The sequence below is a fragment of the Ursus maritimus genome, unplaced genomic scaffold (genome assembly GCF_017311325.1).
Source record: "Ursus maritimus isolate PB19 unplaced genomic scaffold, ASM1731132v1 scaffold_5, whole genome shotgun sequence".
NCBI lineage: Eukaryota > Metazoa > Chordata > Mammalia > Carnivora > Ursidae > Ursus > Ursus maritimus.
This window is the reverse complement of record NW_024426663.1, coordinates 18,918,639-18,932,810: the sequence shown is the minus strand read 5'-3', so window position 1 is coordinate 18,932,810 and position 14,172 is coordinate 18,918,639. Positions and strand designations below refer to the sequence as shown.

Sequence of the window (14,172 nt, the reverse complement as noted above, 5' to 3'; positions counted from 1 at the left end):
CAGGGCATGATCCCAGAGTCCTGGGATCGAGCCCCTCATAGGGCTCCTCTGCTGGGAGCCTGCTTCTTCCTCTCCCACTCCCCCTGCTTGTGTTCCCTCTCTCGCTGGCTGTCTTTCTCTCTGTCAAATAAATAAATAAATAAATAAAATCTTTAAAAAATATATCATAAATTTGAATGCTTTGTAGCAACATCTAAGAAGTGCCATATAAATATAGGATTAAGCTTTTTAATTAAGAATTTTTTGTATTTAATCTATTTATAATTATGTTCATCATGAATTTATGGATGGTGACAGGAATGGAAAATATAAAAATAAAACTTTTCGTTGTGGTACTATGCATATTTTTCACTTCTAAAAATGTCCTACCATGCTATCCAACAAATAAATACTGAGATGAATACAGAGAGTCCACAATCCATTTGGGCTTTACTATCCAGTGGTTTCTTATTAAGTGGATTGTGGGTTTATTGTTAGGCTGGTTTGGTCACTCCACAGCATTTAAAAATTTAGTTATTTCAAGTAATATTTTGATTTTCAGAAATCAGGTCATACTTAATTATCCAGAAATCAAAATGGAACTTTGAGTGTAGAAAGTTTTAGTTTGGTACCACGAAGGGAAGTGTGTGCGGTGACATTCACGTTTCACTGTAGTTGCCTTTTCTTTCTTTTCCACAGTCCACATCCTTCTTATTGGCCAAGCTATGTCTACTCTTTACTGCTGGAATTCAGAGCTGAATCAATTCTCTTCTATTCTGGAAGCCCCTTCTGCTCGTGATGCAGCTTCTGTTACAGTAAAGTCCTTTAATTCAAGCAAGAGTTTAATTGCTCTAGTAGGAGCTGTGCACTCACACGTATATGAGCTGGCCTACATCTCTAGCCAGTCTGACTTTATTCCTAGGTAGGTTCAACTTTTTATACAAAATCTCTTTATGCTCACCATAGTTTTATATGGCACCTAATTTCGAAGTGTTTATTTAGTGACTGGAAATATACAAAATATAAGAGTAATTTGTAATCTAGAAATTTGGTTTTATTCCATAGTTCTTAATATCTATTTTATGAAGGTAATCAATATTACAAACATTTTGTATTATAATTTTATTTATGAAATATGATTTTTCCAAATGTTTACTATTAATCAGTGTTCTGAGAGTTTTATGGGTTTGTATATGTATATGCCTGAGACTTGTTGCCGCTGACTTATTTGATATACTTCTTATGCTAGTTCAGGTGAACTGATATTTGAACCTGGTGACAGAGAAGCTGTAATAGTGGTAAACATCCTTGATGATACAGTTCCAGAGGAAGAAGAATCCTTTAGAGTTCAGCTTAAAAATCCCAAAGGAGGAGCAGAGATTGGTATTAATGGTTATGTAAAAATAACTATTCTGTCTAATGATGATGCCTATGGAGTCGTTGGATTTGCTCAGGTAAAAATCCCACACTTAGAAATCAAAATGATTTGTTCATTGTATTTATTTATTTTAAAGATTTTATTTATTTATTTATTTATTTATTTATTTATTTATTTATTTATTTAGAGCAGGAAAGCATGGGAGTGGGGGGAAGAGCAGAGAAAAAGGGAGAAAGAGAGAGAAACTCAAGCAGACTCCGTGCCAAGCATGGAGCCCGATGCGGGGTTTAATCTCTTGACCCTGAGATCATGACCTGAGCTGAAATCAAGAGTCAGACACTTAACCAACTGAGCCACCCAGATGCCCCTATTTATTGGATTAATATATTAGATGTTGTCAGCACTCAATCCTGCTTTGAGTATCTTCAGCCTCTCTTCTTTCTCTTTCCCCATTTCATGCCCCTACTCTGCATTTTATGGTGAACTTTACTGATGTCTTATAATTCCTACACACTGAAACCTCTGAATCAGCTTGTCCTAAACTTTTTTATTGTACTGATTATCTTACAAGATTGAATGCGAAGTGTTACCCGTTTGCCTTAGTCCTGGAGTTTGGCTCCATTTTAGCCTTATCTCTAGGGGGTGGGTAATGATGAAGCAGGTTCCAAATGGACTACAGACTGTGTTTTGTCACATGCATCACCCAGAAGTATATTACTGTCCTTTGTGTATTGAGGGAGAGAGAGAGAGAGAGTGGGGGGGGTTATGTTTGTAACCGTATATACACTATACACATGGAGGTGCTTTCTCCCGACGAAAGAGAACTTTGCAGATCTTAGCAGGTCGACTTCCATGCTCAGACTTCATATTCCTTTACCCATAAACAAAAGGACACCCATTTATATTGCATCATTTAGACCTGTTTGCCAACTCTATCTTGATTTCTTAACTGGAGTTATAGCTGCAGCTATCGTGCATCGTTCTCTGAAATATTCTGCAAGTAAGGAAAACCCAACTAAAAGTGGCTTAAACACCAAAAACATGTTCACAGAGAAGACTGGCTTTGGGGTTGGATGTATACTTTACTGTGTCACCATGGCTCAGATTCTTTCCATTTCTCCACTTTGCCAACATAAAGTTGATTCTTCATTTGGTTGTTTGAAAGCTGATGTTATTGCAGGGCCACTGCTTTCTTGTTTATGTCCAGGTGAGGAGAAAGAAATGTGGCACTTGGGGTAAGGAAAAGATTTCTCAAAAGCCTCTAGAAAACCCTTCTTATGTCTCATTGGCCAGAACCAACAAGGCCACTCATTCATCTGTTCATTAATTTATTCATTCATGTAGCAGTTATTTAACAAACACCTACTATGTACCAGATACTGTTTCAGATGCTAGAGATATATCAAAAAATAAAATAGTAAAAATCTCTATCCTCATTGTCCTAAATTATGGAGAAGGCAAAGGGAGACAGACAGTAGACAAAGATGTGGGAGACATCCGTACTCTGTGTGATGGTGTTAAGTGCCCTGGAGGAACGTTAGGCAGGACGAACTGATGGAGATTATGATAATGGGGGTGGAGGTTATGTGCCCAGAAATAAAACATAGGCTATCAGGGAGGGTGGCCCCGAGGAAGTGACCTGAGGACGAGAACCTGGAGGAGACAGGGAAGAGCATTCAAGGCAGGGAGAGCCATCAATAAGAGGAAGAGGCCTCACCCGTCTGCTGCAGAAGGAGGCCACTGTGACTGAAGTCAGTGTACAAGGGAGAGATGAGGCCCAAGAGGTGAAGGGCCAGCCCCCTGTTTCAGGCTTCCCCAGCAACACCCACAGGTTTATGCCTTGGTAGGAGGACTCAAAGGACTCAGGGTTTAGTCATACTCAGGGAAGGGGATACAAAGCAAAATCATCAGGGGAAAAAGCATATGGGATGGAGGTGTAGAGGAAACCAGGGACAAGTTTCCAAGAGCTCTCTCCCAGGTTAGGCACAAAGGACACACTCAATTCCCCCAGCACTGAGTTGAACTGTGACAACATGTGAGAGGTGTTACCAACCAGGGAAGCTCCTTAGAGACTCAGTGTCTGGGGTCTTAACTGGGGACTGATCATGCAGGCACGCTCAGCCTGACACATGCCAAAATTCCAGACTCCCAGAGTGAAAAGAGGTGTTCAGTATAAACCACATTGTGAGTACAATTCAGGCACAGGGAGCCAGTATGAGTTCCAGGAACTTGGAATCCTCCTGAAACCCAACTTCCCAGACACCGGGCAAGGGCCAACTTTAGAGCAGGCCTTTGAAGGATGGCAGGGATTTTACTATGTGAACTCACGGCTGCACGAGCCCCTGAGTACCATAATGAAGTCCGTCCCCGAGGGAAAGGGTTGGAGTGGAAGAGCAACTTGATCTGACGCACATTTTAAAAGAACCACGCTGGCCATAGGATTGAGACTAGATTGTATGTAAGTGGGCGAGGACAGAAATAGACAGGAAACTAGTGCAGTAATTCAACAATAAACCACAGAGCTACAGGAAGCAGGCATTTGCCTTTCCCGAGATATGGATCACCGTAGAAGGAGCAGGGTTGTGGGATGAGATGAGGAGTTTTGGATGTGCTAATGCCCTGAGTCAATTGCTTACAAGGGTTGTAGGATCACCCTGTTATCCAGTCTGGCCCATCTCTGGAGATGAAGGCAGGTCAGCTTCCCCTGAAGCAGCTCTGCTCAGTAGAATTACAATGTGAGATATATATATATATACGTATATATATATACAATGTGAGATATATATACGTATATATATATATACTGTTTCTATTTTTTTAATGTGGCTAAAAAACCTAAAATATATATATATATATTTTTATTACAATGTGAGATATATATACATATATATATACATATATATATTTAATTACAATGTGAGATATATATACGTATATATATATATATACGTATATATATACAATGTGAGATATATATACGTATATATGTATATATATATATATATATATTTTATTACAATGTGAGATATATATACGTATATATGTATATATATATATATATATATTTTATTACAATGTGAGATATATATACGTATATATGTATATATATATATATATATATTTTATTACAATGTGAGATATATATACGTATATATATATACGTATATATATATATATTTTATTACAATGTGAGATATATATACGTATATATGTATATATATACGTATATATATTTTATTACAATGTGAGATATATATACGTATATATATGTATATATATATTTTATTACAATGTGAGATATATATACGTATATATATATATGTATATATATATATTTTATTACAATGTGAGATATATATATACGTATATATATATATATATATATTTTATTACAATGTGAGATATATATACGTATATATATGTATATATATATTTTATTACAATGTGAGATATATATACGTATATATATGTATATATATATTTTATTACAATGTGAGATATATATACGTATATATACGTATAGTAGAATTACAATGTGAGATATATATACGTGTATATATATATATATTTTATTACAATGTGAGATATATATACGTATATATATATATATATAGGTATATATATATATATTTTAGATTTTTTAGCCACATTAAAAAAATAGAAACAGGTGAAATTATTTTTAATATTTTATTTTGTTTAACCCAGTTACGAGCCAACATAAAATGATTGATGAAATATTTTATATCCTTTTTCATATCCTTTTTTCCCACACGTTGTCTTCAGACTCCAGTGTGCGTTTGATACGTAGAGACCAGGCACATTTCAGGTGCTCAGTAGCATGTGTGGCCAATGGCTGCTGTGTAGGACAGTGCAGCTCTACGGCATGAGCTGTAGTGGGGAAGGTGAGGAAGAAGGAGGACCATCTCTGTCCCCACCAGGTACTGACATGACTTGTTTCCTCACTCTCTTCCAGTCTCTGCTGAAGTGACTCCTTACCAGAAAGGCCTCCTCTGACTGAAAATTGTGCCTTCCCACCATCATTCTGTACCTTTTTATCCTGCCTTGTTCTTCCTTATGAAACTTATAATGGCCTTATTTGCCTGTTGTCAGTTTCTCTTACTAGAATGCAAGGCTGTGAGAGCTGAGATACTGCTTTGTTCATAGCTTTATTCCAGAAACGTGCCTGGCATACAGGAGGTGCTTAGTGTGACCCCATCATTATGCATGGGGTGGGGGGGGACAGAACACTCACAGGGCTTTCTCGGGGTTGTACAAATACAAAGGGCAGAGCTGGGGTGCCTGGGACAAGAACAGATGTGGAGCACATTCTATGAGAGATTTCTCCTTGTGAAACTTGGTCTAAGATTATTCTAGAGACATTAAAGTACTCTGGTTTAATATTTCCCAATAGATAGTGTCCTGGGTTCTTTCAATCCATTCAGTAGAATTCCTCAATACAGGCCTCTTCTGTCTGGACAACCTTGTTGTAAGATAAGCTTTAGTAGATAAAGAGAGTTTCTTGATAATTTTCTGGCTGTATTAAATTCTTATTTTAGTATCCCTTATCAATAAAGGGCATAGAGCCAGAGAGCCTTCTCTTTGAGAAGGCGTTGTTTGTGAACAAATTATATGAATATTTTATTTCTTTAAAGTTTTTATTTTTAGGTAGTCTCTACACCCAACGTGGGGCTCAAATTTACAACCCCCAAGGTTGAGTCACATGCTATACTGACTGAGCCCCAGCCAGGTGCCCCGTATGCATATTTTTAAATCAAGATATTTTCTGTAGGAATGTCTGAATGCTTTGAGCAAGATTTTATTACTATGTAACATTTGTAACAGTATGTTAAAATGCAATGTAAAACACTGCCATAGGATAGGTTATCTTCTCAAATTCACTTTCTAAGTAGAAGCTTTTAGAAGCTGTAAGAAATTCATGGAGGAATTTCTTTTCAGATTACCATAGTAAAAAGACAAGAAAAAGAAAACTATTCCTGGGAAGATTTAAAAAAAATCTTTATACTCCATATTCTGTCTTTATTGCTTATGAATAAACTAGGGGTCTTGTAAGAAGGGATTCTTTGGAGCATTAATTTTGAGCAAAAGTTCATTCAGCGGCTCTCAAGAGATGCTGCAAGTGTTAGAGGAGGAGTTCCAGTCACGTGGAGGTAGAAATCAGTCTGGACCAGAGCAAAGAGGCCACAGAGTCTAGGTGAGAAGAGGGGCAGGGCATATTTCTGGCAGGAAAATTAGTCATAAAGACTAGGAGCTAAGGATGAAACACCATCAGTGGAGACGGCACGGCCTGTAGAACATTTCAGAGGATATGAATTTAAGGATAAGAGACAATTGCAAGTGGTCAGAAAGAGTGCCCTGGTTCTCACGATGTCTTTACATTTGAGTGGGATCCTAGAGGCCATGTAGACCAAAACTTATTTTACAGGGAAGTAAAAAGACCTAGAGGGGTTGCCAGAAGTTGTACACGGGAAGAAGACTTCCCTCATCTCCTGACTCTGCGTCCTTTCATTTCTACAAACTTTACGTATTATATATAATGCTTTCCAAAAAGTATATGTTTTTTGAATGTGAAAACAAGATGTTCGTTGAAGAAATTTGAAAATTATAGAAACAAGAAGACAAAATAAAAATAATCCTGTAATGATTAACATTTTAATTTACTTTAACTTAGTCTTTTAGTTATTCATACGTGTATTTTCAAATTAAAATCGTGGTCATTGTATACTGCTGTTTTTTAAACTTTGTTTTTTTCACTCTTACTGTGTTGTTTTCATGTTGTATCATGTTGCTTAGTACTGTGAAGTTTGCACAGGCACAACAGAATGAAATAAAAGCCTACTTAGGTACTTTCTGCTAATCCCTTGTGACTTCCTGTGTGTTTTTCAGAATTCATTATATAAACAAGTAGAAGAAATGGAGCAAGATAGCCTTTTAACCTTGAACGTTGAACGCTTAAAAGGAACATATGGTCGTATAACCGTAATGTGGGAAGCTGATGGAAGTATTAGTGATATATTTCCTACCTCAGGAGTGGTATGTAATTTTTAAAATTATAGGAGAGTCACTTTTAAATTATAGTTACTATTGATGCATGGGACCTCCCTTATGGATAAAAGGTTTGAGTTTAACCATGTCAACACTGGATTCCTACTAATCACCATAGAGAGGGAATCAATTTAAAGTTAGTTTTAATATTGTGATTATTGTTCTTTTTTCCTATAATTCCAAAATTATCTGTAAAAAAAAAAATCCCTTTTTAGGTTCAGTAAAAAGTTTTGACCAAATTATGGATGTATTACATTGTCAGAAAGATCAAATCAATCAAACTGGAGATGGAAACGTGGTTTCAAGATTTGGGTAAAATGGAAGCAGTAAATAGGAAACAAATTTATGTAGGATAGTCATATGTATGAAAAAGCAGATGAGAATTGTTGCATATGTAGGTTGAGTTTCTTGTAGACTGTTTCTGAGATTGAGAGTTGCGGGTGGATTCCTGGGGAGACGCACCTATGAGGAAACAAGGAAGGTAGGAATGGGCAGAGGGGGACGTTGATCCCTGGATAGTTGCACCGGGGTTGAGTCTGTGAGGAAGTTCTGGAGCTGAGCTGGTCCTTTGGAGTTGTTTCCAGTTGGAGCAAGGAGGCTGAGATTTTGCATCCCTATTTTAGCCATCTGGGACCTCACACCACCTTCTTAGTGGGACATAACCTTGAGTGAAAGTTTACTGCAGCTGAAGGCAGTTCCCAGTGAGAAACATAAAAGCTGTTATTCCCACCAGCTGGGGGATGGGTACATCAGTCCCAAGAAGGGATCTGGGCAGAGGATCACTTTATCTACTATTGGAAGATAGTATAAAATTGGGACACAGGTTGAAGAATGGCATCAGACTGGATCAGAGAAGTAAATGATTCACAAAGAGAGAGTTTAAAGAACCTTTAGTTCCTAATTGGAAGATGGGTGGTCTAGACTCATTTGGGGTTTCATAGATTTATCCTTGTTTTTTCCCCAAATGCTTCTCTGAGAGTTCCTTTAAAAGGCCTCACATGAAATGATCTCAAAAAAAGATGAATGTTATGGTCCAACATTTGTAGGTTTCTGTATCGTTTGAAAGGAGATTAGGGCTCCAGTGTCTTAAAAATGTTAGGGCAAATTTTATTGCATTGAATATTTACTTTACACAAGTTACCAAAACTATATATTCAACTATGTAAGTTGTATCTATCTAGTCTCTGTATGTTCTGAATTATATTTTCCCAATTAATATTTCTTATATAAACATGATTAAAATGATTTCTATTTAAATGCATAATAATATCTTAAGTGTAGACTATATTTGGAAGAATTAATTATTTTACTCAAGACTCAGTAAACTTTTTCTGTAAAGGGCCAGACAGTGAATATTTTAGACTTGTACACTATTACAGCTCTTTCCTAGATACCCAGCTTTGCCTTTGTATCTTAGTAAAGTGCTGGACAGTATGTAATTGAATGAACTTGGCTGTATTCCAGTAAAACTTGATGAAAAGGATTTTGCCAAAGAGTGGTAGTTTTCTGACCGCTGATTTTATTAATAAAGCTCTTGAGTTTATATCCTCAAGTGCCTTCTTTAGGTGGAGAGATAAGTGTCAACAAAATGGTTTGAATGATTGTAGTTTGTAGTCATGTTGCTAGAGAATAGGGTATAAGGTGGAGAGCAATTGGAAATGACATTCAAGAGCAGACGGAAGCCCTATCAGAAAAATCAATGCTCAGAAATCAGTTGTATTTCTATACACGAATAATGAGACTGAAGAAAGAGAAATTAGGGAATCCATCCAATTTACAATAGCACCAAAATTAACCAGAGACATAAAGGATCTATATTCTAGAAACTACAAATCACTCTTGAAAGACATTGAAGAAGACACAGAAAGATGGAAAAATATTCCATGCTCATGGATCGGAAGAATTAACATAGTTAAAATGCCCATGCTACCCAGAGCAATCTACACTTTCAATGTTATCCCAATCAAAATACCAATGACATTTTTCAAAGAACTGGAACAAGCAGCCCTTAAATTTGTGCGGAACCAGAAAAGGCCCCGAATCGCCAAGGAATTGTTGAAAAGGAAAAACAAAGCTGGGGACATCACAATGCTGGATTTCAAGCTGTACTACAAAGCTGTGATCACAAAGACAGCATGGTACTGGCACAAAAACAGACACATAGACCAATGGAACAGAATAGAGAACCCAGAAATGGACCCTCGTCTCTTTGGGCAACTAATCTTTGATAAAGCGGGAAAAAACATCCAGTGGAAAAAAGACAGTCTCTTCAATAAATGGTGCTGGAAAAATTGGTCAGCTACATGCAAAAGAATGAAACTTGACCACTCTCTCACACCATACACAAAATTAAACTCTAAATGGATGAAAGACCTCTATGTGAGACAGGAATCCATCAAAATCCTAGAGGAGAGCATAGGCAGCAACCTCTACAACATCAGCCACAGCTACCTTTTTCATGACACATCTCCAAAGGCAAGAGAAACAAAAGATAGAATGAACTTGTGGGACTTCATCAAGATAAAAAGCTTCTGCACAGCCAAGGAAAAAGTCAAAAAAACTAAGAGGCAGCCCACGGAATGGGAGAAGATATTTGCAAATGATACTACAGATAAAAGACTGGTATCCAAGATCTACAAAGAACTTCTCAAACTCAATACACAAGAAACAAATAAACAAATCATAAAATGGGCAGAAGATATGAACAGACACTTTTCCAATGAAGACATACAAATGGCTAACAGACACATGAAAAAATGTTCAAAATCATTAGCCATCAGGGAAATTCAAATCAAAACCACACTAAGATACCACCTTATGCCAGTTAGAATGGCAAAAATTGACAAGGCAAGAAACAACAATTGTTGGAGAGGATGTGGAGAAAGGGGATCCCTGCTACATTGTTGGTGGGAATGCAAGTTGGTACAGCCACTCTGGAAAACAGTGTGGAGGTCCCTTAAAAAGTTAAAAATTGAGCTACCCTATGATCCAGCCATTGCACTACTGGATATTTACCCCAAAGAGACAGACGTAGTGAAGAGAAGGACCACATGCACCCCAATGTTCATAGCAGCATTGTCCACAATAGCTAAATCGTGGAAGGAGCCAAGATGCCCTTCAACAGATGACTGGATTAAGAAGTTGTGGTCCATATATACAATGGAATGTTACTCAGCTTTCAAAAAGAACGATTTTTCAACATTTGCTGCAACATGGACGGCACTGGAGGAGATAATGCTAAGTGAAATAAGTCAAGCAGAGAAAGACAATTATAATATGGTTTCTCTCATCTATGGAACATAAGAACTAGGAAGATCGGTAGGAGAAGAAAGAGATAAAGAAAGGGGGGGTAATCAGAAGGGGGAATGAAGCATGAGAGACTATGGACTCTGAGAAACAAACTGAGGGCTTCAGAGGGGAGGGGAGTGGGGGAATGGGATAGGCTGGTGATGGGTAGTAAGGAGGGCACGTATTGCATGGTGCACTGGGTGTTATACACAACTAATGAATCATCGAACTTTACATAAAAAAAATAAATAAAAATTAAAAAAAAGGAAAAAAAAAGAAAGGATTTCAGATGCCTTTTAGCAACTGTGGATTTGACTCGACAATAGAGGCACAACAGGAGGAGAGAGATGCTTTGATTTGTATCTCTTTTTATCTTTCTCTCTTTACCTCTATTTTGGTTGATTCATTCTTAAATTATACATCTATTCAGCGTTTAACCAAAGGAAATAGCAATCCTGGACAATTTTTGTAGAGAAAAATGTTTAAACTAGTATGTCACCTTCTTTTATCTTTATAGATTTAAAAAAAATATGTTATCCAGGACTTAGACTCCCTGAGAGACTATGTATTCTATATTTGAATAGAATGTAGGCTTCAGGAAGTGATAATTTGGGTATATGTTTTATCAGGTTAAGTTTCCGTAATGATTTATTTTTTTTCTTTTTTTTCCTAACAATCTTCTGTTTTTAATATGAGAAACAGTTAATGGATTATATTGTGTTGCTGAAATTCGTCTCATTATTTAAGTTGTGGTCGATACTGAAAGAAAATTTAATCTTTCAAAATTCTTATTGCACAGTGATAATTACAAAATAAATAAAATCTTCTTTCTTTAAAATTTTAGATTTCATTTTCTGAAGGCCAGGCACTGTCTACGATCACTCTGACTGTTCTTGCTGATGATGTACCAGAGTTATCAGAGATTGTGAGCATAACACTCATTCGGATTACCACAGAAGGGGTTGAGGACCCATCAAAAGGTGCTACCATTGATCAGAAAAGAAACAAATCTGTGATAACGACTCTGTCCAATGACTCACCTTATGGCTTGGTGGGTTGGCACTCTGAGTTTCTCTTCGTTAGAGTAGCAGAACCTAAAGGTAAATGTTGTTAAATATTTTTCAGGTTCTAGTAAGTTTTATTGAGTAATTTAATTATAATGTTTAATAGGAATATAAATCCCGTATATATAATATGTATATATACACACACACACACATATTTTAGTTGACAGATCACAATCCTTTTTACTTTTTATTAAATTTTATGATCATGTAATCACTCAGCAATAGTGCTATAAGAAATGGGTGTACTCTTTTGAGACGTTACTGTCATAATAGAAATATTAATATTTTAGTCATTGCAATAAAGGTGAAGGGTTTTTATTTTACTTTCTCTTCTTCATCGTTTATTTATCTGTTCTCTTTCTCGTCTCAGATTCCTCTATATAGATTTTCAACAGTTATAGGGAACAATAAGCAACACAGTGAGATACATTTGGTGCTCAGGGTATTAACTGTTAAACCCAAAGCTGTAATTAGAATAATTTTTCTGTGAAGTGTAAGTAATCAGTCCCTATTTCCTTTAAGCTCAGTGCTGAGATCTTTGCCTAAATAACTATTCGTATCAGTTGTAGGATAAATAGATTTTTGTAGATAAAGGCCATTTGATTTATTTGAACAAATATATTTGAACATATATGTATTTATTTAGAATATGCAATGTGTGAAGCCTCTAAAAGTTTCAGACAGGAACAAGGACATCTTTCAAAGACCTTTTATTTAAATAGTTGATGGAAAAAATGACATGTAATTATGCACCTGGGCTTTTATGTCTGTATATATGGGAACAGAAGTGGTAGACTTAAAATATGTTCATTTGTTCATTCAGCAAACATTTTGATGCACCTAGTAAGTGCCACAAATTGTGCTGTGTGTTCTGGAAACAAAGACACAGTCTTAGGTTTTTAAGACCTCACAGACCAGTGGCGAAGATTGGCAAGCATTTTTTGGTCCATTTATATAGCAAATTTAATTTTAAAAATCTAAAAAATGAAATAAAAAAATTGATGCTACAAAATACTTTGATCCTTGTGACAGACACTTCACTATAAGAACTAAATTACTTTTCTTCTAATGATTAAGTTATCAAACGATGACTTTGCATGTTTTTCATTTTTTTTGAGATTTTATGTATTTATTTATTTGAGGGCGGGGGGCAGAGGGACAAGCCGACTCTGGTGCTGAGCACAGAGCCAGATGCAGGGCTCGATCCCACGACTCTGAGATCATGACCTGAGCTGAAACCCAGAGTCGGACGCTTAACTCACTGAGCCACCCTGGAGCCCCACAATTTTTCATTTTCAGAATCTTCTTAGCATTTGTAATTAGCTGTCAATCTGCACCTATGTACCTTCCTAAGATCTTCAGCCATTTTTGTTAAAGCTCATGTTATGTGCAATGTGGGAGGATGCATTAGAGAACCTGAAGTGAGGATTTAAAACTGGGATATAAGGTATAGTGATTGTCAGCACACCTTTGGGGACAAGGGGGACAAAAGCACAAAATACTCCTGGGGGGGGGAGTACATTAGGATAGTGCAGAATATTCCACCTGAATCCTTGGATCGGTATCAACTACAATTGGAAAATCTTGTTTACCTGAGGCCTGTCTTTCTCACAGCCAACACCACCATTCTTCAGTTACCGATTGTTCGAGATAGAGGACTGTTTGGGGCCATTGCCATTCATTTGATAGCTAAACCCAATTTCTTATTGCACGTTGATAATCAAGCTACTGCGAATGAAGATTATGTACTACAAGAAACAATAATAATAATGAAAGAAAACATAAAAGAAACTCACATCAAAGTTGCCATTTTGCCGGTAAGTTTAGGCTGCAATGAATAGGATGTAAAATAAAGGAAATGCTCTTAAAGATAAAAATTGATTTAAAAAAATGTGATGCTCTTAATGATAAAAATCTTTGAAAAGGTTGCTTTTCAATGTAAAATTGTGAGTACTCTAACTGGAGTATTGTTGGACCTTTGAAGAATTGAATTGGGATTTAATTATATGTCTGATTGGATCCGCTATTTTGTTGGTTGGTTAGTTTTAAACTAATGAGCGAATGAATAAAATGCCCAAATTAATCTGGTTATTTTTATTGTTGGTTTGATAGGGCAGTATTTTCATGTCATGATACAATTATTCAAATCAAGATTATTCTTTGGAGAGTTTAGATCTGGTTTTACTGGTCTCTCACATATATAAGGAGAAAAGTGTATATCTGTAATGATTCAGAAGAAGCTGAGAGTAGGGATGCCTGGGTGGCTCAGTCCGTTAAGCGTCTCCTTCGGCTCAGGTCATGATCCCAGGGTCCTGGGATTGAATCCTACATTGGGCTCCCCGCTTAGCAGGGAGCCTGCTTCTCCCTGTGCCTGCTGCTCCCCCTGCTTCTGCTCCC

At 36.7% G+C, this 14,172-nt stretch overlaps 1 protein-coding gene across 1 annotated transcript in view; it reads left to right on the top strand.

Annotated features, from left to right (window-relative positions):
* The window catches only part of ADGRV1 (adhesion G protein-coupled receptor V1), a 471,428-nt gene that overhangs the window by 111,702 nt on the left and 345,554 nt on the right, over positions 1-14,172 (top strand). The window contains exons 50-54 of the mRNA XM_008700836.2: positions 679-901; positions 1,229-1,433; positions 7,262-7,408; positions 11,553-11,808; positions 13,390-13,592. Of these exons, the coding sequence (XP_008699058.2) occupies positions 679-901; positions 1,229-1,433; positions 7,262-7,408; positions 11,553-11,808; positions 13,390-13,592 (1,034 nt within the window). The remainder of the gene's footprint in view (positions 1-678; positions 902-1,228; positions 1,434-7,261; positions 7,409-11,552; positions 11,809-13,389; positions 13,593-14,172) is intronic.